A 23120-nucleotide genomic window follows, 5' to 3' on the forward strand; every position below is an offset into this window, starting at 1 on the left:
AATAAATAACACGGCATGTAAAAAAAAAATAAAGAAAATTTAATAATCAAATAAAATAAATAAACAAACAATACGCGTTCGCCGGGAATTGACTCCCACGGGAGCGGGCAGGGAACCGGCGGCTCGCGGGCCCCCCCTGACGGCGGGAGGGGGGATGCGGGGTGGCCCCCGCCAGGCCCGCAGGTTCCCGCCGGGCTGGCCCGGTCCCCTCGGTCGCCCCGGTGCCCCCGGAGGTGTCCGCGAAGCCCCCACTCCATCGCTGCCCGGGCCCCCCGAGCGCCCTCACGGCCACGAACTACAACTCCCGGCGTGCACCGGGGGCGGCGCCGGGGACCCCTCCGCGCCCCGTCCCACAATGCGCCGGGGCCGCCGCAGAGCGACAAACGGTGTTCAACGTCGTTAAACGTCATTAAAACGTTATCAAACGTTATCAAAGGGTATCAAATGTTTGTTAGGAGTGCGTTAGGGGTTTACTAAGCGCTGAAAAGCTCAACAACGCGCCCAGGTGTTGGTGGTTCTGTCCTCTCCCTTCTGGAGGCGCCCGCGGCCGCGGGACTACAACTCCCGGCGTGCCCCGCGCCCCCCGCGGCAGTTCCGGCTCCGGGAGCGCCGCCGTGTCCCCGGAGGGGCGGCGGGGCCCGGGCGGTGACACCGGCGGGGACAGCGGCGGGGACAGCGCGCTCGGGGCCGCCCGGGGCACGGACACCGCGCTCGGGGCCGCCCGGGGCCGCCCGGGGCACGGACACCGCGCTCGGGGCCGCCCGGGGCTCCTCCATGGGCGGGCGGCAGCGCGCCGCGCCGCCCCGGGCCTGGTGAGGCGGCGGCACCGCGGGAGAGATGTTCGTGCAGGAGGAGAAGATCTTCGCGGGGAAGGTGCTGAGGGTCCATGTGTGCACCATGGAGGGCGCGGAGTGGCTGGAGGAGGTGCCCGAGGACACCACGGTGGAGAAGCTCAAGGAGCGGTGCCTGAAGCACGTAAGGAGCGGGGGACACGGGGGGTTCGGGGGTCGGGGAGGGCCCGGAGGGGGCCGGGCTGGGGATGGAAACCGGGGAACGGGGCAAATGGGGTGGGAATTGGGACTCGGAGGAAGGGCTGGAAAGCGGGGATCCAAGGGAAATCAGGGACCGAGAGGAAAGGGTGGAAATCACGGTGGGGAGGAAGGGTTGGAAATCAGGGACTGAGCGAAGGGCGGGTGCGTCCCGTATGGAGAAAAACTGATATTTCCATAGCCCTGCAAATGTCTTTGAAAAGAGGGGGTGGGGGGGAGAGAAGTTTAAGTAGACAGATATTTTCGTGTCGTGCTTTTCTGTGTCTGCCCCCCCATCCCCCCGAAATTATGTGGGATTGTTCCATATGGAAAGAAAACGCCCGTTTGGGAGAGTTTTGTTGGTTGGGAAAGGCGGGTTTGGGCGGAAATCCCTTTGCAGCCTTTTGTTGCAGAGTTTGGTGCGTGTTTTGTAGTGGGGTCAGAGATCAGCTCCCGTGTGAGCTGGGGTGGGGGGAGCTGGAGTCTGCTGAGCTGGTTCTGATCATTTCCTCTCAGGAATTACAGCCTGGCTTGTTTCTGCGTAAGAACAAAGAGGGAAAGTGGTAACTGTGGAGGGAAAATCACCTGTTTTGTGAAAATCTTAGTGCAGCCTCACCCTGTGCTGGCACAGGAACAACTGAGGTGTTTTTTGGGGGGTGATAAAAGGTTCTTCTCTGTTCCCCCTGTGCTTTTGGTGGAAGTGGCCCAAGGGTAAATTACTTGTCACTGTGTGGAAAGGAAAAGGTGCCAAAAGCAGAGGCAGAGCCTGTGGAAGCTGAGCAGGAGCACAGGGGCTCCCTGTGCTCGGTCACCCCCGTGTTTGTGGCGCTCAGGGTTAAATCCAGGGGGAGTTTCAGAGCCACTGGGCTGAGTTTTGAGGCTCTGCCCCGACTGTTTTGCTGTGCTGATTGACAACAGCAGCGTGTGAGGGGGGGACCTGTGGCCAGGACTGCCCTGGGCTCAGGAGCCAGCACAGCCCTGGCAGCTGCAGCCCTGGATCCTGGATCCTGCTGCATTTCCTCCTCAGGCACGGGAAGCTTTGGAGTGGCAAAAGCAGGAGCCTCAGCTCCCACCTCTGAGAGCACAACTTGCTAATTCACATTCAACACTGGGGTTTGTTTTTTTTTTTAATCTTCAAAGTCTTGCAATGATTTTTTTTTCCACATATAAAACACGTGCAGTAGAGAAATCCCTGTAATATGTCATTGCCTAACTCCCATTTGAAGGGTTAAGGGTTTAGTTTTGTGGGTGAAATAAGGGTGCTCAGCAGCCCTGGTGGTCTCTGCCTTGGGCCTGCTGGTTGTGTCCTTTCCCCTCGAATCCCTGGAAACCACAGGTCCCAGCACACCCTGGTTTTCCTGTCTCACAGTCCCCTGTGCAAGTGCTTTTGGATTTAGGGATGAGAAGGGGTCAGCAGGGGACACCCCACCTGCAGTGCTGGGTCCAGCTCTGGGGTCCCAGCGTGGGAAGGACACGGAGGAGGCACCGGGGCGGTCAGAGGGATGGAGGAAAGGCTGGGAAAACTGGGATCGTTCAGCCTGGAGAAGAGAAGCTTTGGGCTGACCTGATTGTGGCCTTCCAGGACCTGAAGGAGCCACGGGAAAGATGCTGAGGGGCCTTTAATTATCAGGAAGCTTAATTAACAGGTGCTCCCCTTGCAGTGCAGGTCGGGGCAGAAGACGATTGATAACTCAGTGGGATATTTGAGTTCATTCTCTCTCCTCCTCTGTGCTCCTGGGGTGGATTTGCATACCCACGATGGATAATGGATAGTTTTATGGAGGGGGAAAATAGACATGCCAAAATCATGACTCCTGATCGTGGCTATGCTGCACTGATTCTTGATAGCATCCTGAGATGACTTCTGCAGCCACTTGTTGTGAGATGCTGATGATTATGTTCCCTGAAGTCTTTATAATCGTTCTTTCAGGGAGCAGAGGGAAATTTTTGTAACAGGTTTTGAACCAGGAAAGGGGCCACTTTTCCCTCCATAACATTCCAATGCTTCCTGATCTCTGAAGAGTCACCCTCGATGTTGTTATTTCCCCTAAATTTTAGGTGCTGGGGTTTTTCTCGTTGTTAGCTAAAGGAAAAAAAAATAAATACCCTCCCTCTAGTTTTCTCTCTTACCTGTGACACCATAGTTGTGTTTGTTAAACAGATAGTTTAAACCACCCAGGTTTAGTAGCAGGGAGTGTCAGTGCTATTTTCAAATGTTTCTGTTGCTAAAACAAACAAACAAACAAACAACCTTTTTTTTTTCTTCTTTAAAAACAAACCAAGCCCTGTGGTTTCTCAGGATTCCAAGCTTTGCAAACAGTGTTTGGCATCACCGGGGCTTATGATTGCAGCAGTTGCTCAGGCACCTGTAACAAAGGTCTCTCACCTGCCTGGCTGTGAACTCCAGAATTAGAAGGGACTGGTGAGAGCTTGGAGAGGCACTGCCTGTTCTGCTGGCTTTTCTATTTCCAGGGCATGTTAAAGGGTGAAGATAAGCCAAGTGTTTCACTCAGCAGCCTCTTTGGTGTACGTAGTGCCCAAATATGCCTTATTATTCTCTGCAGTTGTTAATAAAGACAGGTTAGGACTCCAGCAGCCAAATCTGATTTCAGCTTGAAACAAGTGCAGAAACTGCCCAGTTGAGGGTCAGATAAACCCCAATCACTGCTGGCAATGCCTTGTTTACTCTGACAGTGTGTGTAAATAGCAATTATTAGACGAAACAGGGAGTCCCTCCTGCTTTCACACCACAGATGAGAACACCCTGCATCATTACAACCTTCCCTTGTGTAAAACACTGGCTGCCCTTTGCAGATCTGCATTCTTAGTTTGTGATACTAATTGCTGCTCACTAAAGAGTGAGGGACCTTGGTGAGCTGTTGATCTCAGAATTAACTGAGCTGTGGGCCCTGGAACATCCTTGCTTTGCTCCCAATCTCCAGGGCCTGAGTATAGGACCAAGCACTTGGAGTGAAGTGTGAGAGAGATGTCCTGTAGTGGAAAAAGTCTAAAATCCACTCACAAAGGCACGAATCACACCTCAGGTTCCTTAATAAAACACATTCTGTGCACTGGCCTCTGGCTTAAGCTGTGAAGAAGCCAGGAAATGATGCTCAGGTTGTATGTGGGGAATCTTGAGTGCCAAGTGATTCATGCAGGGGCCTCGTTTCTGCCTTTGATCTCCAGTATTTATTGTCTTCTGCAGTGTGTCCCCGGGAGCTTGGAGGATCCCAAAACTGTGACACATCACAAGCTGATCCATGCCACTTCTGAGAAGGTGCTGACAGACACAAAAACAGTGTTGGAGGAAAATATTCAAGATCGAGGTAAGATTGTCTGGGTTTTAATCCCATCAGTCTGGAAGCAGGAGGTCCTGTTTCATTTGGCAAGTTCCAAGCAGGAGCATTTTTAATATCTGCTCTCTGCTTTGACATAGGAAGCTAAGGTGGCAAAAAAAAAAAGGGGAAAAAACCCACTTCCTTATCTCTCCAGAGGAGTTTCCTTTTCTTCATTCCTGCTTTTAAGGGTTGAAAAGGAATTAAGAGCCATCATCATTAAGTTAAACTGATTATTTTATCTCCTTTTAAAGTTACTTTTTTAACCTCCAGGGCAGCATTTACCCTTCAAAGTTATTCAAGGACAGTCCTATGGCTTCAAGAACCACACTGGGGGGTTTCTTGAGGGTGTCCAGGTGAAGCAGGAGGGTGGTTGCTGCAATCTGAGTGGAGTTCACACCTCATTGTCCTCTGCAAACGGGTCAAAATCCATTGCACTGTGGTCTCACTGACCACAGTAGAGTCTGTGGGGTGTGTATTTGCTCCTGAGCTCTAAATGTGAAACAAAACCTAAGCAAGAGAGCTGGAGTCAGTTTTTACTGGACAGCTTAAGGTAATGGCCCCTTTTGGAGTCGGGGCAGTGTCAGAGAGCGAGAGAAGCAGGACTGAAATGTTGTGTGAACCAGAAACTCTGCAGGAGTAGAGTCCCTGCCTCTTCCTGGGAACTGCTGCCGTGGTTTCCCTTCCAAGGCAGTGTCACCTGGCACTGACAGGAGCTGGGAAGTGCCATCCTGGGCAAAGGCAAGGGCCTGTTCCTGCTGGGGGAGGGTGTTCTTCCCAGCTCCTGTGGAGTGTTGGATTGCAGTTGGCATGGCCAGGCAGCAGGAGCTGTGTATCCCAGCAAGCTGTCAGGTGACTGAGTGCCTCTCCACTCCTTTTCCCTCTGCAGTGTGTGCTCTGCCTTCCCTGCTCCTGCCTGGCAGGGACAGGGATCCCAGTGACAGCTGAGTGCCCCAGGCTGCCTGTGCAGGGCTCCTGTCACGTCTGACCAGCTGCACAGAGGACAGGAGGGTTCACAGCCCTCACCAGCTGCTGCTCTTGGCTGTTCTGTGCTGAGCCACACCAAGAAACTTGTCATGCAGAGCATGTTTGGTTTGCTTTGTACCTGCCCAGTGCAGTGGACTGAAAACTGCCCCTCAGTCAGGCCTGGCTGAAGGCTCAGGGGCTGCCCAGGTTTGGGCTCTGAGCAGTGGCTGCACCTCCTCCCTCAGATTGTCTGTGGCTACAAATCATCTCATGATCTCCACAAAAAGGCTGCCTTGAAAGGAAGAATATTAATCTTAAAAACCCAAAGAGAGCTAGTGCCAGGTGATGTGAGACTGAAGACTTGTCTGCCCAGGTGGGCTGCCAGGGGTGCTGCCTGGATGTGAACAACTCCTGCCATTCACACACCAGTGTGAGCTTCAGCCTGGGGCTGGAAGTTCTTGGAGCTTAGGGCTGGCCTGGCTGCTGTTGGAAAAGGAAGTTCTTGGGGCTGGCCTGGCTGCTGTTGCAGGGCCCCAGCTTAGACCAAAACCCATCTGTGCCTGTCTCTGCTGCTTCCTTCTCAGTGCAAGCTCTGACAGTGCTGATTCTTTTCTTATTATCATGAGCTGTACTAATTCTGTACAAGACATCTGGAACCTGTAATACCCTTTCTTTAAGGGTGGTGAGTGAGGAAGAGAAACCGGTTAAATGAAGTGTAACTAATCCTGGGCCCAGTTTTGAATTCTCTGTGCACCAAGAAATTGTGTGAAGCCATCCAGGTCATAAAGGGGGAAAAAGGTCTGATGCTACAGTGGGGTTGATACAAAATCCATCTCCAGGAACAATTGAATTTGTGAATTATCTTACAGGAACTGTCCTCACATCCTTTCTAATGTGTTGCTGTGTCATTCTCTTTGTAGATGTGTTGCTTTTGATCAAGAAACGTGCACCACCTCCACTCCCCAAAATGGCAGATGTGTCTGCAGAGGAGAAGGTGAGTTTGAAACACTTCTCAGCTTGGCAGTTTTGGTTAACTGCTTTACTGATGATATGTGGAAGGGTTGCTGTGCTGTACTCTGTTTGCTTACAGAGGTAAATGCTGCCATTAAATTCTGGGAAAATTACTTCATATTTCTTTCAAACTCAGAGGAAACTGATTTTACATTTTTTAACTGTCATTCTGAGAACATTTGCCTTAAAATAAGACCTGCAGCTACACTCTGAGGAAATGGCATAGATTTGATCTTTGAACAAATGTCTTAACAACTTCATAAATATAGTTCAGCAAGTGCCTTGCTTTGTTGGAAAACCCAAAGAAATGTGTTGACTTGCTGTCTTCCTGCCTTTAGCCACACTCTAATCAGGTCTCTAGAGCTGAAGTGTTGACCCCTTAGTGTTTTATTTTGGTTTATTTCACTTTATTGGTGTGTAATTGTTCCTGAGGGTCAGTGATGCCCAAGGATGCTGTTTGTGCACCAGTGTTACTGCAGTTCACAAAAACCACATGAACACTTCAGGGAGTGCTTTGTGCTCGAAATGGGGAATTCCTGGGTGTCTCTTCTTCATCCTTGCACGGGAGTGTCCATGCATCCCTTCCTGCAGGGATTGCTGTGTCTGTGCATCCCTTCCTGCAGGGATTGCTGTGTCTGTGCATCCCTTCCTGCAGGGATTGCTGTGTCTGTGCATCCCTTCCTGCAGGGATTGTGTCCCTTTCTCTCCTCAGTGTGGTCTTGCTGTGCAGAATGTCACTGTAAGAGCACAAGTTATGAGGCTTGGGAATATTTATAGCCTGGACCCTGCTATGTTTTGTGCTGGCTCAGGAGCATGTGCTGCAGATTCCCTGCATGATCCTGGCAGGCAGTGCAGCTCCCCCAGGGATCAGCAGGGAAGTGTTTCCTGTGCCCAGCGCTGGTGCAGCTCTGGATGAGCTGAGCTGTGAGCAGGCCCTGGGGAGCAGAATACGGTCCTGGGCACTGAGACCTCTGTGATACATCTCCCTCTTTCTGCTGGAATTTCCCTGCCTGTTCAGATAACAGCAGTAGGTGTGAGGAGTGGAAGTGGGGCAGCCAACAGGCCCAGCTTAGCTCTGTCACCGCAGAGTGACACCGGTGCTGTTAGTCCGTGGTGTTGAAGCTACAGGGCACTGCTTGGTGCCTTGGTGGAGAGTCTGAAACTGCTGTGTTCTCTGATCTGTGGATAATGGGTTATGAAACCTGCTCCTGTTCCCTTCCCTGCAGAGGAAGCAGGAGCAGAAGGCTCCTGACAAGGATGCCATTCTCAAAGCCACTGCCAACCTGCCCTCCCGCAGCGCCGACCGCACCGTGGCCCATCACAGCATGAGGGATGTAAGTACTGCACTGAACCCCCACTCTGACACCCAAACAGCCTCTGACACATTTTACCTTTCTCCTTTAAGAAAAACTCAAATGTGTATAATGCATATTAAAATAAGTGACTCAAAGTTTAGACACAGCTTATGCTGTTTAGTGATAAAAAACCCCGCTGTTTCTAAATGATCATGGAATCACAGGATGATTTTAGTATGATCTTCTTATTTTGATTTTAGGACTTTTATTTGTATTTTATGATTGAAATGTTTTGTTCATGGCAAAGCCTCAGAACATATTCAAGGTCTGGCAGGTGTTAAATTAGAGGGGTTTGTTTCTTCAGGTTTAAATAGTTCAGGTGTTTGCAGTGTTTTTTTTTTTTTTCCCCTCTTCCTTGACCACTACCCATGGGGTAGAAATAAAAGGACCTTTCTGCCCAGGAGGTAGCACTTCCCAGGAAAGGCTTCTTGAGAGACTAAAGAATGAATATAAAGCCCTAATAAATGTCTGGTAACGTCCTGTCTAAATGTTTTGACAGTTTCCTTTCTTGCAGTTCCAGACAGAGCTCCGGAAGATCTTGGTGTCTCTCATAGAAGTTGCACAGAAATTGTTAGCACTGAACCCGGATGCAGTTGAACTATTTAAGAAGGCAAATGGTATGAACATATCTTTATAACTCAATCCTGGGGATTTGTTTGCTTCCAGAACACAGGAGTGGGCTCAGAGGGAATTTCAGACCCGCTGCAAACTCTGTGTCCGAAGTTTCATCTTGTGGCTGTAGATTGTACAAAACTTGTGGATTTGTAAGGTCCCTTTGGGGTGGGTGGGAAGTCCATTTAGAGATAATCAGTAGCAATGGCAAAGAATAGTTGAAAATGCACAAGGAGATAGTAAAATGAGGAGAAACTGTGGCTCTTGATTCAGCTGGTGGGAAATGCTCATCCTTGAGAGCTGCTACAACAAGATCCAACCTAATTTCTGGATCAACGGATCTTCAGTGAATCTCACATATTTGATTATGGGGCAATCCCCTGGTCATGTGTGAGTTAACTGCCTTTTGTTTGAGATCTTGAACACATCTGGGCAAAGTCTTTGTCCTGGAAGAATCTCTCTGAGCCAGACTGAGCTGAGAGCAGCAAATTAAACGATGAGGTGGCGAACTTGGGGGGCAGGAACAAAAGAAGGGATGGAAGAGAGAATGGGGCTTGAACTTCCCACATGCCATTGCATTGACACAGGGGTTTGTTTGAGCCTGCAGTCAGTTTGAGCATTGTTCTGTTTGTGTGTGTGCAGCCATGCTGGATGAGGATGAGGAGGACAGAGTGGATGAAATAGCTCTGAGACAGCTCACAGAGATGGGCTTCCCAGAGAGCAGAGCTGTCAAGGCCCTCCGGTTAAATCAGTAAGTAAATCACTGCATATGCTTGGGGGAAAAAAAAAAATCTGCATTTTTCCTGAAGTTTCCTTATGTGGGTCACCTAAATTTAGGTTGGGAAAAGCACTAACTGAGAGAACAGTGCTGCCTCAGGCAGAGTGCAGGTGGCACAGGGAAGGGGAAGCAGGGCTGGATTGCCCTGGAAGGTCTGGGGGTCACAAGGCTGTTTCCAGCTATTCAATCACATTTTCTTCTGCTTCAGAAGTCAGATTTCACAGAGGAGATTGTGGTACCCTGAGCACACAGGGAACTGATTTGTTCCAAGATCAGCTCCAAAACTTTATCTGTGACTTTTCAGGTGCTAATTAACCTGCAAGTCGATATCCCAGGGGAACAAGAGCAAAGGCAGAGGTGTGTGGAGCCCTGCTGTGCCTCAGGGGAGTTCCTCATCCCGGTGTTCCCGTTTGTTTCCCAGCATGTCGGTGACCCAGGCCATGGAGTGGTTGATAGAACACGCAGATGACCCTTCAGTGGATGCTCCCCTGCCAGGCCAGACTCCTGCAGAAGCCACAGCTGAAGCTGCTGCCTCCTCTGCTGAGGCAGCTGCGGGTCCCAGCTCGGAGGAGGGAGGGGAAGAGGCCAAGGATGAGCTGACGGAAATATTCAAGAAGATCCGGAGGAAAAGAGAGTTCCGTCCGGACCCACGGGTACGTGCTGTGCGTCCATCAGCACTGGAAGGGACTGTGGGCAGTCAGGATAAATAATAAATCCTAATAAATGTTTAGCTGATAAATGAAATGGGACATCTGGGTACCTGTGTGTCGTGCTGGCTTGGCAGGATTTCAGTGGAAGCCTTTAGAGAGTTTAAATTCAGGGATACTTCGAGTGGCGGAATATTCTGAGTGGGAAGGGTGTTACCTCGGGAATGCAGGATCTGAATGAGAGACACTGTTACTTCTGCTCCTGAAAACTGAGAGGACTGAAGTGAGAACCCTGGCATGGCCTTTTAGGCTGCTGTGTAGGAAGGAAGGGTGGCAGGACAGGAGCAGGTCCTTTGGCTGTAGAGAATTCCAGGCTGGATGGGACTCTGAGCGACCTGGACTTGTGGAAGGTGGGAGAGAGCTGGAACTGGATGAACTCTTAAGATCCCTTCCAACCCAAACCATTCTGGCAGTTCTGTGAAAAGGACAGAAAGGTGGGATTGTATTTAGGGGGCAAGGAAAGGTATCCCCAGCAGCAAACACAGAAGTTCCCTTTTTTCAGACCACAGGACTGGCTGCAGTGAGATGATGTTGTTCTCACACCAGGAGGGGCTCTTTGACATCTGGCACTTGAGATTTGGGTTAAAAGCTGCAAATGCATTTGGTGATCTGGTGCAGTTTCTCAACAAGGAAACATTCTTATCCAAACACATCACACTCACTACCAGTGTAATAAATCCAGGAGTGAATAAAACCACAAATGCACATCAACCTCGATCGTTCAGATGTGAACAAGAGCTTTATGGCAGGAGAGGAGTTCCAAAATAAGGTGTTTGTCCTGTGCCTCTCCCTTCTACCCCAGGTACTCTTTGCCTTGCATTCAGCTTTCAGTGTTGAGGACAAGAACTACCTTCACTCTTAAGATTTAGTTTTCTTCCATATTAAGGACACTTTTAATGTAGGGTATTTGTTGATAAAATTACTGAGTGGTCCCCAAATGGAAACCGTGAGGGGTTTTTACCCCCCAGAAACCACCTGCACAGAAGGTGAAAGGTCATGAGTGCTCTCATTTCTGCTTCAAACGTTACACTCATGAAGCTGTGCAATTCTCCTGCAGGCTGTCATTGCCCTGATGGAGATGGGATTCGATGAGAAGGAAGTGGTGGATGCGCTCAGAGTAAACAACAACCAGCAAAACGCAGCCGTGAGTACGACGTTCCCATTCCCTGCTCCTCTGAAAGTCTCTTCAGCTGCTCCTTTTCCTCGTGGGATTGGGTGATGTTTGGCTCTATGCTAAAGCCAGCTGCTGCTGGAGAGTCAAGGAGCACAGTAAATCCTGTGCCTCTTCCAAATTAAATACAGAGGGTTCAGACTTCTCAGAGGAGCTCTGGGGGTGTGAGGCTGGGACTGATCTGTCCAGCACAGCACATGTGGACTCCCTAAAAGCTTTTGGGAAATTCCCTCACAAAAGAGATTGTGCTCTCCTGAGAAAGGAAAAAAAAGGTGTTCCCTGTAATTAATAACTGATTAAAGGGCAGGAATAAATGAGCCAGCAGAGGTTCAAGCAGTGTGGAAATGACCATTTGGCAGCAATGCTTCCACGGTTTCAGGAGTCAAAAAAAATGTTAAGGTTTTCAAAGATTGATTAGTCCCCCTGCTAGTGGGTGATGGGCTAAGGAAAATTATGTGGACCCAGCTGACAGCCAAGGAATCTCCTCCCCCTGAGGATCCAGTGCTGGCTGCTGTTGGAGAGAGGATACTGGGCTGGCTGGTACAAGTAAAGAGTTAAACTGGTGGGAAAAGAAATGCACAGCTCAGTCTTTAACTGGGGGAGGAAAAAGCATCTTTAAAATGCCACTTTATCAAAACTTTTATGTTGAGACACTTGGATTCTAATGAAAATCTGTTGTGCCTGGTGGTTTCTTTCAGTGTGAGTGGCTGCTGGGAGACAGGAAACCTTCTCCAGAGGACTTAGACAAGGGCATTGACACCAACAGCCCTCTCTTCCAAGCCATCTTAGAAAACCCAGTGGTACAGTTGGGGCTCACCAACCCTAAAACTCTACTAGGTAAGTGGTGCCTGGGTTCCTGCTGCACATCCATGTGTTTTCTAGCCAGTGGAAGTGGAGCCTGGATGCTGACAGCCCCTTTGGGGGATTGGTGCAGCTCTGGGCCCTTTCCATCCCTTCCAGCCTTGGTGTTTGTTTGCTTCATCCCACAGCTCAGCTCAACCCAGACCTTGGGGCTGTCCCAGGAATGATCCTAATTCCCCAGGATTACACTTGCTGAACTCAGAACTTTAATAGCTGCTGGCTGCAGTGCCTTTGTGGATTTAGGAGACCTTTTGTGTGCTCCCTTTGGCCACGAGGGGAAAAATCAGGAATGTCTGTCTCGAACTCTGATCATTTCCCAGAAAAAACAAGGCTGTGTCCTGCTCTGCAGCTCCCTGGGAGCGAGGCCTGATCACTGAGACAGAAGATAACTGGTGGAAAAGTATCCAAACAAGAAGGCTGAGCTAAAGGCTTTGCCTGTCAAAATGGAGATAAAATGTGCAAACACACATTGCCCTCGTTTGGGTTTGAGCTCTGGGGGGAAGTCTGGGTGTTCATGGTCAGGAAAGGCTGGGAGCACAACATGTCCCCAGCAGAGCCTCCAGGCTGGGAGGAATTGCTGCCTCTGACAGCACAGAACAATGACTGGCTCTGTGATGTGCATTTAAACTTTTGTATTTAGTCTTTGTCTTGGAAATTTATTGGAGGCAAAGCCTTTAAAGAAAGGCTGCAGGCACAGCTCATTCAAGAGAGCTCTTAAAAATACTGCTTTAAATGTAATTAGGAGAGTTTGCAAGCCTTTAAATAATTCAAGAGCAGAACCTTCCCACTCCTGATTTCTGAACAAATGGTCTCTTCATTTTTCCAACCAGGGTTCCACACTGCAGCTCAGAATAGAAATAGAAAATGAAATGCCATTATAGGAGCTTGGATGAACGTCAGAGAATATATTCCTAGTGATACATCTGCAAATTGCTTATGTCACAGATTTTTAATAATGAGTTGTTACATTTAATGGCTTTCTTCCAGAGTATTGATAAATCTTTAGTTTTAAGCTTATGAGTCTGTGTAAAAGAATATAATTCAAGTGGTGAGAGGTGAGATGTGTATTTTATTTTGGGCTTTTCTGGAAGGCAGTGCTGCATGACCTTGAGCAAGGTATTAATGAGGAGGCTTTCAGAGGTGCTGGGCCCTTCCAGCTCCCACCGATGGCAGTTGAGCTTTGTGCACTGCCACTCCTGGGAAAACTAACCCTGACCTTGGTGCCAGACTCAACACTGACATTTTGGTGACTGTGCAGCTGCTTTTTTTGTCCTGTTCTGTAATGACTGGCTCCAAATGTCCAGGAGTCCAGCTCAGTGTCTGTCAGAAGGCTTAGAAATCATTGCCTGGCCTGTTTTCCTGCCAGATTTGCAGCCTGACTCCTGCAGTGGCTGCCTGGTTCCTTCAACAGGAGGAGCAGAGTGAAAGCTAGAATTGTAAAGACAGAAGAAAAAAATGCTCTTAAAAAAATGATTTTTAAATGATTTGAATGATTTTTTTTTTTCTGCACACCCAGCCTTTCCCCTCCTGTGTCTGGCTGCCTCCCTGACATCCTCTGCTCTATCAGGAAGGAGGAATAAGATGCTACTTCCCTTGTGGCTCCAGGGCCTCTGGAAAAGCTGGAACTCTGAGATTTGGGGGCTTGAGGGGCAACACTTGTGCTGGCTCTGTGTAGCCTTTGGCATTTCTGCTTTTACTGGCTCAGTTTTCTCTCCAGAGGAGCCTCACAGGGAACAGGCAAGGGGTGATGGTGCTTTCCATGAACTGTCTTAGTTGAGCACCAGGGGAAAAAGGGATGCTAGTGCAAGAAATCCAGGCTGGGATATGGAAAAATGTCCGATCACAGGGAATGGGGCTGCAGGAGAGTGTTTTATAGGAGTGCTGGCAGCAGATGGGCCTTCCCAAATGGGTGGATTGCATGGCATGTTCCTGCAGACAAACGCCTGGGGACGTTTGTTGAGGCTTTAGCTCTTCAGCCCCACGTCCTTGAGGTTTTGTGGGCTGGACTGTAATCCAGGCTGAGCATTTAATCACTGTCTGCAGTGAATTTAATGCTGAGAAACGAGGAAAGCCCAAACTGGAGCATCACCCCAGACTGTGGAGCGCAGGTGGGACGAGGTGCATTCCCACCATTTCTGGGTCCCGTTTGCCCACTGCCTTTGAGCTGTAACCATTTCCAACTGCCCTGAAACCTCCCAAACCCCTGGAGCTTCTCAAGGACTGACTGTTGCAATTCCCATCTCTCTCTTGGCAGCCTTTGAGGATATGCTTGAAAACCCCTTGAACAGCACCCAGTGGATGAACGACCCCGAAACCGGGCCGGTGATGTTACAGATCTCCCGCATCTTCCAGACGCTCAACCGCACGTAGAGGGGGTTCCCAGTGCACTGTGCCACTTCCTCCTGCCCCTCACTCCGTGGAAATCTGGGAGCTGGGGGGCAGCTGGAAGGGGAAGGGAGGCGAGGGGGAGATCCTGAGGTGGGGTCTCTCCCCCCCAAGAGCTTTTGTAGTTGCGGCCAACTGGAGTGAGTTGCCTTGTGGATTTAGTGTTAGTGGAAGAGGTTTGAAGGCTTGTTTCTGTTTTCAGGTATTAGGTTTAAAATAAAGTATATCAGAAAAAGAAAAAAAAAAACCAAACACAAAAAACACACAAAAAAATAGGAAAAGGTTTTGTGAAAACACTTCAGAATCTGATTGTTGGAAAGAAAGACGATCCTGCTCGTTACAAAGGCCTGTGACAGTAGTTTTCTAGCCAGCTTTGCTAGGGCCTGGCTAGTGTTTACAAAAGGTCACTGACCACTGGCATAGGATATTAATCATCTCCATACAGTATTAATTTATGGCTTGATCAAATTGCAAATCTGCTTTTATGGGTTTTTTTAAGGTAAAAAAAAAAGAATAAATCGATTTTAGGAAACGTTGTTTTTAAAAGCCCAAAATCTTGGGAGAGCAAGCACATTTCTGTCCAAAGTTGTTTAATTTAAACAGAATCATTCAGAGGTGGAAATCTAAGAAGTAGCATTACTTTTTCCTATTTATTTGCTGCATCAGTGTTGTTGCAGTCCCACAGGGGTTGTCCTTGCAGGAGCTTCTCTGGCAGGTACCACAAAGGTGCAGCTTCTCTCTCACCACAGAAATCACCACAGCAAGACTTGAATTTCCCACGTGGCTGCAGTTCCTGAGCTCATACTCTGCCATATCCCATTGCAAGGGGAGGGGGGGATGTGATCACATAGTGGGGTTTTGCCCCATTTTTTACGTGCACAGTTTTGGAAAGGGACTTTTATTGGGGTTTTTATTCTGTTTACAAAGAAGCAGCTGATTTGCATGGGGGGGGTGGGGGGAGTTGTTGATCTGTAAAGCAGCAGAGCCACGTAGGTTTTTATCTTGTTTAAGGCATTTAAAGCATGCTTGAAATTGTTATCTTTGGAGTTAGAAGTGGGGGTTTCTTTATGCTTATTTTTGCCATGGCCATACCAAGAATGTCAGGCTGGGTTTTTCCTACTTTGCCAGAAAGATTGACTCGAGGTTTGAGAGAGGAATTCTGAGCTTTGAAGAGCAGAAATGGGAATATCCACCACTGGGATTTTACAACTGGGCTCTGCAGGTGTTACTTTTTAACAGTCTGCTAAAAAAAAAAAAAAAGGGCTTTATTTCCAACTTAAATGACATCTGCCATCATCCCTGCCAGGTCCTGTGCTTCACAGCCCCTTGGGAAAGGGCAGGATGGGCAAGTCCAAACTGCAGAGTAACCAGGAGGAGACCCTGTGCTTAACCAAGCCCAGAGGTGTCCTGTCAATGCTGAGCAAGTGTGGGAGGGTTTTTCTGTGCAGTTGGGTTGTTGGTTTGTATTTTTTTTTTTTTTTTGCATTTAAACAAGATGCAACCTGAAACCCTCTGACAAGTTTTGGCCTGAGCTCGGCATGTGCTCTGTGCTGTTTTGCAGTCGAGGCACTGAAGTTGCCAATTTCTCATCATTAACATGAAGGGTGGGGAAATCAAAACAGCCTGAGATTTTTATCTTGATTTAACTATCCCAGGATTTTATTTTTTTGTTGTTGTTGGTTTGTTGGGTTTTGTTTTGTTTTTTTGCAATTTGTAATTTCATCTGAAGCTTTTACAGTTGAGGGCTGCTGAGGTATTTACTTCTGCATTTAGGAATTCCAAGCTTTGTAGTGATGCTTCTTCTGTTCAAATTGGACAGTTAAAACCATTTTTTGTGGGCTTCTTGCTAAGAACAGACTTGGACAACATGACATTAAATGATAACCCTGTCCTGTAACTCCAACCAGGAAGCAGATCCTGCACCCCAGCGAGCTCGAGTAGTTGTGACTGAATGTTGTGGTGTTATGAGAGGTTTTGATTATTTTATCAATTTTTTTCCTTATTCCTGAAGCTTTTTTTTTTTCTTGTAATAATACCAGAAGACTGTTTTACTTGAAGCTCTTCATGTTAGAGCCACGTGTCCTTCTCTACCAATCAGGATTCTGGTTAATATTCCTTTTAATGAGTGTTTTTAGAAGGGAAAGTTGGGAAATACTACCCTGTAGTTTGATGAGGGGAGGTCTTTTTTTGGCTTTTGAGTGGATAAGGAGAGATTCAAACTTGAGGAACAGTCCTGAGGAATGTAAAGGCTTGGGAAATGCTGGGTTTGGTTTCAGCAGCACATGGTTGGACTGTGGAGTGGCTGTGGAGCTTCCAGGGAGATAAAAGGGATCTGAGCTTCCTGTCCTTGTCTACCTGGTGTTCAAGTTCTAACCAGCAGGGACAGGTCACAGTTAAGTTTCTCCTGACATGGTCTAGGGAATATTTGGAGGCCTGTGAGCTGGGGCAGGGAGGAGATGGGGTGGTAGGTGACAAATTGTGCTTCTTGCAGTCCCCACTGATATAGAGACAATCTTGTACCTTTTGCTGTGACAGGACTCTTGCAAGCCAACCAGCTATTTATTTAACTCTTATCTAACTTATAATTTTGTCATCAGAACACTGATATTTTTAATAGAAATGTACTCTATGGAAGTTTGTTCTCAGGGCTTCGTATTTATACTCTTTTTAGGGGGGATGCATTTAAAGGGATGTATTTGGAGAAAAAAAAAAGGCCAGTGGCTACTTCAGCTTGGACCTTGATTGTCCTGACCTGTGAGCCCGAGCTTGTGGAACTCCTGCTAACCCCCAGCCCCTGGTCCAGTCCAAAGAATCTGCCATTCCTTCTCTCCCTGTGAGCAGTGGCATGAGTCTTCCTTTAGGATTGCTGCCTCACTCCCTGGACACGATCCCCCGGGATAACCCAGCTGCTTCCCGGCTCGCTGCCCTTCGCTCCATCTCAAGGACGTTTCTGTTCTCCGTGCAGCTGGAAAATTGCCTTGCATGGTTCCTAAAGCAGCCAGCAGTGCATCCCTCCTCTGGGAAGGTGCGAGGTTCCCTCCTGCACAAGCTCCAAGACCTGCAGCTCGTGGCTTCCCTTGGCTCCTCGCAGCCTCTGTCACAGACGTGTCCCAAACCTTGACCCCCCCTCTCCCCCCATTTCTTTCCTCGCTCTCCTGGAACCAAACTTGTCTTTTGGAGATTGATCTTCATATCCGAGCAACACTTTAGTGGTTATTGAAATCCTTTTTTTTTAGTTAGGACTGTTAAAATGAATTTTTTTAGGCATTGTGATTCGTGGGCTGAGGATCTTTTAATATATTTTGGAAGTTGTTGAAGTCAGCATCGCACCAAACGAATGTACAGCGACACTGTCAGCAGATCTTGCCTGGGGGAGGGACACAGAGGTTACCTGTGATCCCTGCTCCAGGGGCAATTTTCCCAAAGTCTTGTGCATAGGACAGTGAGTGTTTCATCCAAAGTAACCGCCCTGTTTTTCTACTTTTAATAATAAATAACATTTTTATTAACTCGCAGAACAGCGGCGCTTCCATCCGACTGTGAGTCCCTGAGCTTTGAGGTTTGGGATACTCCTGTATCCTCCTCCCTGGGACAGTTGGGAGGGATTTATGCTGGCTGGTGTAGGGCAGTGGGTGCAACCCCCACCTCCCTGCAGAGGAAATCATGTCCACGTGAATGTGCTCTCCTGGTGGTCGTTCTCACCTCCATCCCGACGTCTGGGTGTAGCAAAAGGGGTTTTTTCAGGACCTCTTGCCCTAGATTTGAAGATCTCCAATGCAGACCCTGTTTGCAGCGTGTGTGAACTTCAATAAATGTAAATGCATTCAATTCTTACCGAATTTGGGTATAGTTTTATATCGTGCTCCGGGGAGAGGGAGGAAATTGGATCACGTTTTAAGCGAAGCCCCACAAGCCCAAGTGTCTTTGTTGCAGCAGGTAACAGAGGCCTGGAGAGATTTTATTCTGGTTTTTTTTTTAATTTGCATATTTTTATCATGGCTTAACGAACTGTCCACGAATGTGATTTGCTACCCAAGCACTTCCCACGAGGCAGCACCGGTGAATCGATATCGCAAAGGTACTGACGTCACGTTTCTTCTCCTGTCACCTGTGTATCCAATAATTAGGTACCACGTAGGATAACTTTGATCTGGCACTGCCAGCAGTGTGTGGCATGCACAGCTCTTCCTAAGGCGTAATGTTACTTTCCTGAAGCTTAACTAGGGCGGATGAGCCTGTGGAATTTCGGGATTCATTCTGGCCACGCTCCCCGCGGGTCGCCGACCTCTCCCCGAGTGGGGAAAAAAACCAGCAGGATTTGCTCCCTCCAGGCAAAAAAAAAAACCAAAAAAGCAAAGGAATACTGCTAATTTGTGATGGTTTTAAGCAGTTGCTGTTGTCTGCTGAAATGTATTCCTGGAAATTAGGGAGGTGTTGGCCAAGCCAGGCCTGTCCAGGCTGGCATTATTGAGTGTGGAGGTGTCAGACCCACGGCCAGGGCTGGAATGAATCCCGAGGCTTAAACCTGCTCACACATACACACCGAGACACTGATGTCATGTGTGTTGTACATTTATAATATATCATAAAAATAAAGTTTTTTGATTTATTACAAGGTGTCCTGAAGCATCATTTGCAGGAGCAGCAGAGGATCCACACTGTTGTCCTGTGTTTCCTTGTGCCTGAGGGTTGCTGGGATTGTTTCTCCAAAAGTGGGATATTTGTATTTCGAGAACTGGTCAGGAAACTTCCACAGAATTTGTGCAGGAGCTGGGTTTGCACCTGGAATTTATTCCTCTGTTTTTCAGGAAGAGTTGCATTTGGGGAGATTCATTGCAAGGGCTTTGTGAACCAAGATCTGGTGATCCCCTGGGATGTTCCGGTGCCTTTGGAGAGGGAATTTATCTTGACAGTTGTTGACTGACAAATTGAAGCCCTTTCTTTCCCAACAAGGGAACCCTCATTAAGGAAAACAGCTCCAGCAGGGAGCAGCTGGTGGGATGCAGCAACTCACACATGATGTAACTGAAATTCCCTTTGGGCTGCTGGAGATCTGGGATTGAGCTGGGAAGAGCCACCAAGCCCTGGCCTTTGTCTGCAGCTGCCTTGGAGACAACTGATGATGAGTGTAAGTGTGTGAGATTATTTCTCTGAATGAGACAGGATCTCTAGAGTACATTTGAGTTTTTTGGGGATTTGGTTTTTTATTGATCATCATTTTCCCAGAATGTTTAGGGCAAGGAACCCCCCCCCAGCAGCCTGTTTATGTAGCACAGGTTGCAGCAACTGCTGGGGAGTTCAGAGTCATTGTCATGGCATCCCGTGAGAGGTGGGGGATTAGTGGATGAGACATCCAAGCACTGCTTGCTCAGGGCAGGCTGGTAAATGTGGTGTTAAATGCAGGTATCTGTGGTGTCAGGTGGCCCTAACTGGCATTGCCTGTAATGCCCAGATCAGCAGCAGGACAATTCAAAGGTCCAGCTCTCCACTAATTTAAAATGAAAACAAAACACCCTTAAAGCAGCTTGGGGTGTATCATTAGGTAATGGTACTTCTGAACCCAAACTGGTACAGCAGGTCTGGGCAGAGCCCCACACCTAAAAAATGAACAAGTGCTGCTGTGTGAGTGACAGGCTGGGCTGTAATTGGCGTGGGGTTTGTCAGCTCTCAGTGTGAAGGGTGATTTCAGCACAGGGAGGTGTCACCGGCTTTCTCCAGCAGGGATAAGCAGCGAGGCTGCGGCTGCTCCAGCCCAGGAACCACCTCCAGCCAGGCCCAAATCCTGCCAGGAAGGGCGGGGAAGGTGAGTTCAGGTTGCACTTGTGCAAAAATCAGCTTGGTGTTGGCAAGGTGAGACATCACTGACAACACCAGCAGTGGGGCAAGAGCCGTTCCCAGCCCCTCCAGGGGCACTTTGCCAAACAAGTCAGGTTTTCTCCTTCCCTGTGCTCGCTCCTTTTCCACATCCCTGGAAGTGTTCATGGGAGCAACCTGGTCTGGTGGAAAGTGTCCCTGCCCCTGGCAGGGGTGGAATGAGATGAATTTAAGGTCCCTCCCAGCCCAAGCCATTGTGATTCTGTGGGACAGAAGGAAGCAGCAGATGCTGCCCTGGGGAGTTCCCTCGGTGACAATCCCATTGTTCCCTCCGTGCTCGATCATGCCTTTTTTTTTTTTGGAATTGCTGTTGTTCTGAGAGGAATTGGCCAAAGGAAGCAGCAGCTCTGGAAGCTGCTGGGGATGATTTGCTGGAGGGTAATTGGGTTTGGGGCAGAATTAATGGAGAAATTCTTTTGTTCTCCTATTGGAAAGCTCTCGCTTCAAATGCAGGACCTGCAGTTGAGAACTGGATGTTGCTCCAGTGGTTTGTTTGTGGAAAATGGCTGGAGAGTGGGCAGGGCTGTGTTGTACATGTGTGAGCTTGGCACGAGTGCCAGTGAGCGTGACCTGAGCCTGGCCCTGTGGATCCAGTGTCCCCAGGAATCCAGGCCCTGCAGGAGCTGGGGGAGGGACGTGGGTAACTCGAGATGTGCTGGACCAAAATAAACCTGGAGAGGTGACCAGCTCTCGATGCCAGGGGTGTAAAGCAGATGCCTGGCCGAGGAGCTGGTGCCTGAATACGAGGCCTGAGCTGAGAGCTGCAGTGCCCGGTGGCTGCTCTGGGTGCTGGGCTGCAGGTGGGATGCCAACCCTGCACTGTGGGGTCCTGCAGCCATCCTGTACCCTGGGATGCAGCAGTGCTGCTCCCCTGCTCTGTCCCAGGGAAGAGTTGCAGCTCAAACAGGTTTGGTTACCGATGCCATCAGCAGTTGCATAACGAGCTCTCCCACTCTGGGAAGTGACTGTGTGGAGCTGGGAGCTCAGTGGGAGCAGTGGCTGTGGAGGCTTCACTCCTCCTCCCTGTGGAGGGCTGGCTGAGTCTCTGGGGCTGTGCAGGTGTGTGTGTGTGGCTGCTGGTGCACCCTGAGACAGAATTATTCCTGGCAGACTGGGAGCGCTTCTGCATGATGTGGTTTCTCGGCTTTTATGAGCCGTGGCTCGGGCATAAACCACATTTGTGTTGCAGTGAACCTCTGTTTGTCCTCTGAGCAAGGGCTGCTCCACAGGGAATCCATGCCCAGGAGTCCCAGGCCTGCAGCAGCTCCCACACCCCTGGAGCTGGGTTGAATTATTTATTGAGCTCCTCCTGGAGTGACTGTGCAGGACAAACCTTGGAATAGCAGAGTTTGAGCTGCCCCTGCTGTCTCCAGCCATGCACCCCCCCCAGCCCCTGCCTGTTGAGAGGGCCAGAGAGGGCATTGGGACATCTCTCTGGGTGTCTTGGCACGTGGAATTTGATTTTTCACTCTGTTCCCAGGTGGTCACATGGTCCCAGCTGGGCTGATCCAGGCACTGTGGGCTGCTAGATCTCCACACCCCACACAGCTCCTTTGTGAGCGTGCAAGAGAAGGGCAGTAGTTCAGAGCCTTCAAAATCATCCTTAAAAGGACCCCAGGCAGCTATTTCCACGCTGTTGGATCAGTGCTGCAGCATCCCTGCTCCATCTGTGCTTTCCCTGCACAGGAGCTGGTTGCCAGGCTGCCTGTGATGAATCACGGGGTGCTCTCTGCCTGGACACCCCTACTCCTGGTTCCCTCACAGACAGTGCCTTCCTCCCCTGCTCCCACATGGGAACACTCACCTAAAAAGGAAAAATGCACAATCCTCCCTGAAATCTGCGCTCTGGCCTCCGGTGAACCTTCCCCAGCCCCCCTCTCCCATCTGCTGCCAGGAACAGGCAGCAGCCCACTCCTCCTGCCAGCCCCCTCTCCCCCTCGCAGCAACGTCGTGCCTGGTGCAGCCCAACCCAGAAGGGGTTTGAGGTATTTCCATCCAGGCCAGGTGTCTGGAAGTGGGAGATCTGGAGAGCTGGTGGTGCAGCTCTGGCCACCACGGGCTCCCCTGGGCTGAGCCATCGCTCGGATTCCCGTGGGTTACCATGGGCTGTATTTATAGTTCACTGGGCTAAAAATAAAAGCCCCAAGCGTTGGGTTCCCTGAGGCCAGCAGGGAATGCCCAGGAGCCCCCAGAAGGTTGTCTGGTGGGGGGTGTTGAGTGATGCCCCTGGAGCCGCTCCCGTGGGAAGGTCGATGGAAGTTTATTCTCTGGAGATGGTGTAGCTGCTGCGCCGCTGGCTGACCCAGCGCTGCTCCTGCTCTGCACAGAGCCTCGTGCAGGACTCTCACCCTGCTAAAAATACCTCCCTCTGTCTCACCGGGCTCAGAGGGAGGCCGTGAGGGGACGGAGCTGCAGATGGTGGGTGAGGAAGGGCCCTGAGCAAACCTGCTGCCAAATCCCTCAGAACAATGTCTGGTGGGAAGCGTCTGTGAGCTGATCCCAACCCCCTGTGTGTGTGTGTGCCCAGCAAACATTCCTCCCTGCTCGGGACTGGTTTCCAAGCAAGGTCCCCTTTCTGCTCCCACGACCACGAGTGCTGGGAGCTGCAGGGCAGGTTCCACAGGGATGAAGTGTGGGAGCAGCGTGGCTGAGGACAAGGAGCCCAGCACATCCCCCTCCGAGGTGACTCCCCCGCTATTTACACCCCTGGGACCAAGGGGAAACCCGTCAAAGTAAGTAATTTTCAACTGAATTTGTTAATCTGGTCGGGGTTCTTTGGAACAGAATCTAAGTCCCAGCACCGGGCAGCTTTCAGAGCTGGACGGGCTCCAGTATCTCCTCCCCTCCTGACTGCCTGGGTCTCCCGCGAAATAACGCCAAGATCCCGGCGAGACGCTGCCCTGGGCGGGGAGGGGGGCGATGGATCTGCGTGTTTTCCGTGCACAAAACCTTCCAGCTTCGCCCAACAAAACCGAACCGGGAATATCTGCTCCCGGCATCGCCCTCCAGCCCCCGGCCCCCTCCTCCGCATCTCTGA

At 49.7% G+C, this 23120-nt stretch overlaps 1 protein-coding gene across 2 annotated transcripts; it reads left to right on the top strand.

Moving 5' to 3' along the window:
- Window positions 1-712: 712 nt before the first annotated feature.
- UBAC1 (UBA domain containing 1) lies at window positions 713-18824 on the top strand. Of its 2 annotated transcripts, none has more exons than XM_050320021.1 (10): window positions 713-975; window positions 4234-4354; window positions 6250-6323; window positions 7567-7674; window positions 8195-8312; window positions 8950-9058; window positions 9507-9738; window positions 10850-10936; window positions 11662-11800; window positions 14079-18824. In XM_050320021.1, exons 1-10 carry the CDS (start codon window positions 838-840, stop codon window positions 14192-14194), a joined length of 1242 nt encoding a protein of 413 aa, XP_050175978.1. In that variant the 5' UTR covers window positions 713-837; the 3' UTR covers window positions 14195-18824. The 2 variants fall into 2 exon arrangements, with proteins under 2 accessions (XP_050175978.1, XP_050175979.1); XM_050320022.1 differs by having other exon boundaries at window positions 717-975; window positions 8210-8312.
- The last annotated feature ends 4296 nt before the right edge of the window (window positions 18825-23120 follow it).

Source organism: Myiozetetes cayanensis, unplaced genomic scaffold (genome assembly GCF_022539395.1).
Source record: "Myiozetetes cayanensis isolate MyiCay16 unplaced genomic scaffold, myiCay2020 scf23, whole genome shotgun sequence".
In the NCBI taxonomy this organism is placed as follows: Eukaryota; Metazoa; Chordata; class Aves; order Passeriformes; family Tyrannidae; genus Myiozetetes; species Myiozetetes cayanensis.

Coding starts and splice junctions, on each gene's coding strand:
- UBAC1 (XM_050320021.1), top strand. CDS start 838: ATGTTCGTGCAGGAGGAGAAGATCTTCGCGGGGAAGGTGCTGAGGGTC. Junction 4,355..6,249: donor GGAAAATATTCAAGATCGAG/GTAAGATTGTCT, acceptor TTCTCTTTGTAG/ATGTGTTGCTTTTGATCAAG. Junction 6,324..7,566: donor ATGTGTCTGCAGAGGAGAAG/GTGAGTTTGAAA, acceptor CCTTCCCTGCAG/AGGAAGCAGGAGCAGAAGGC.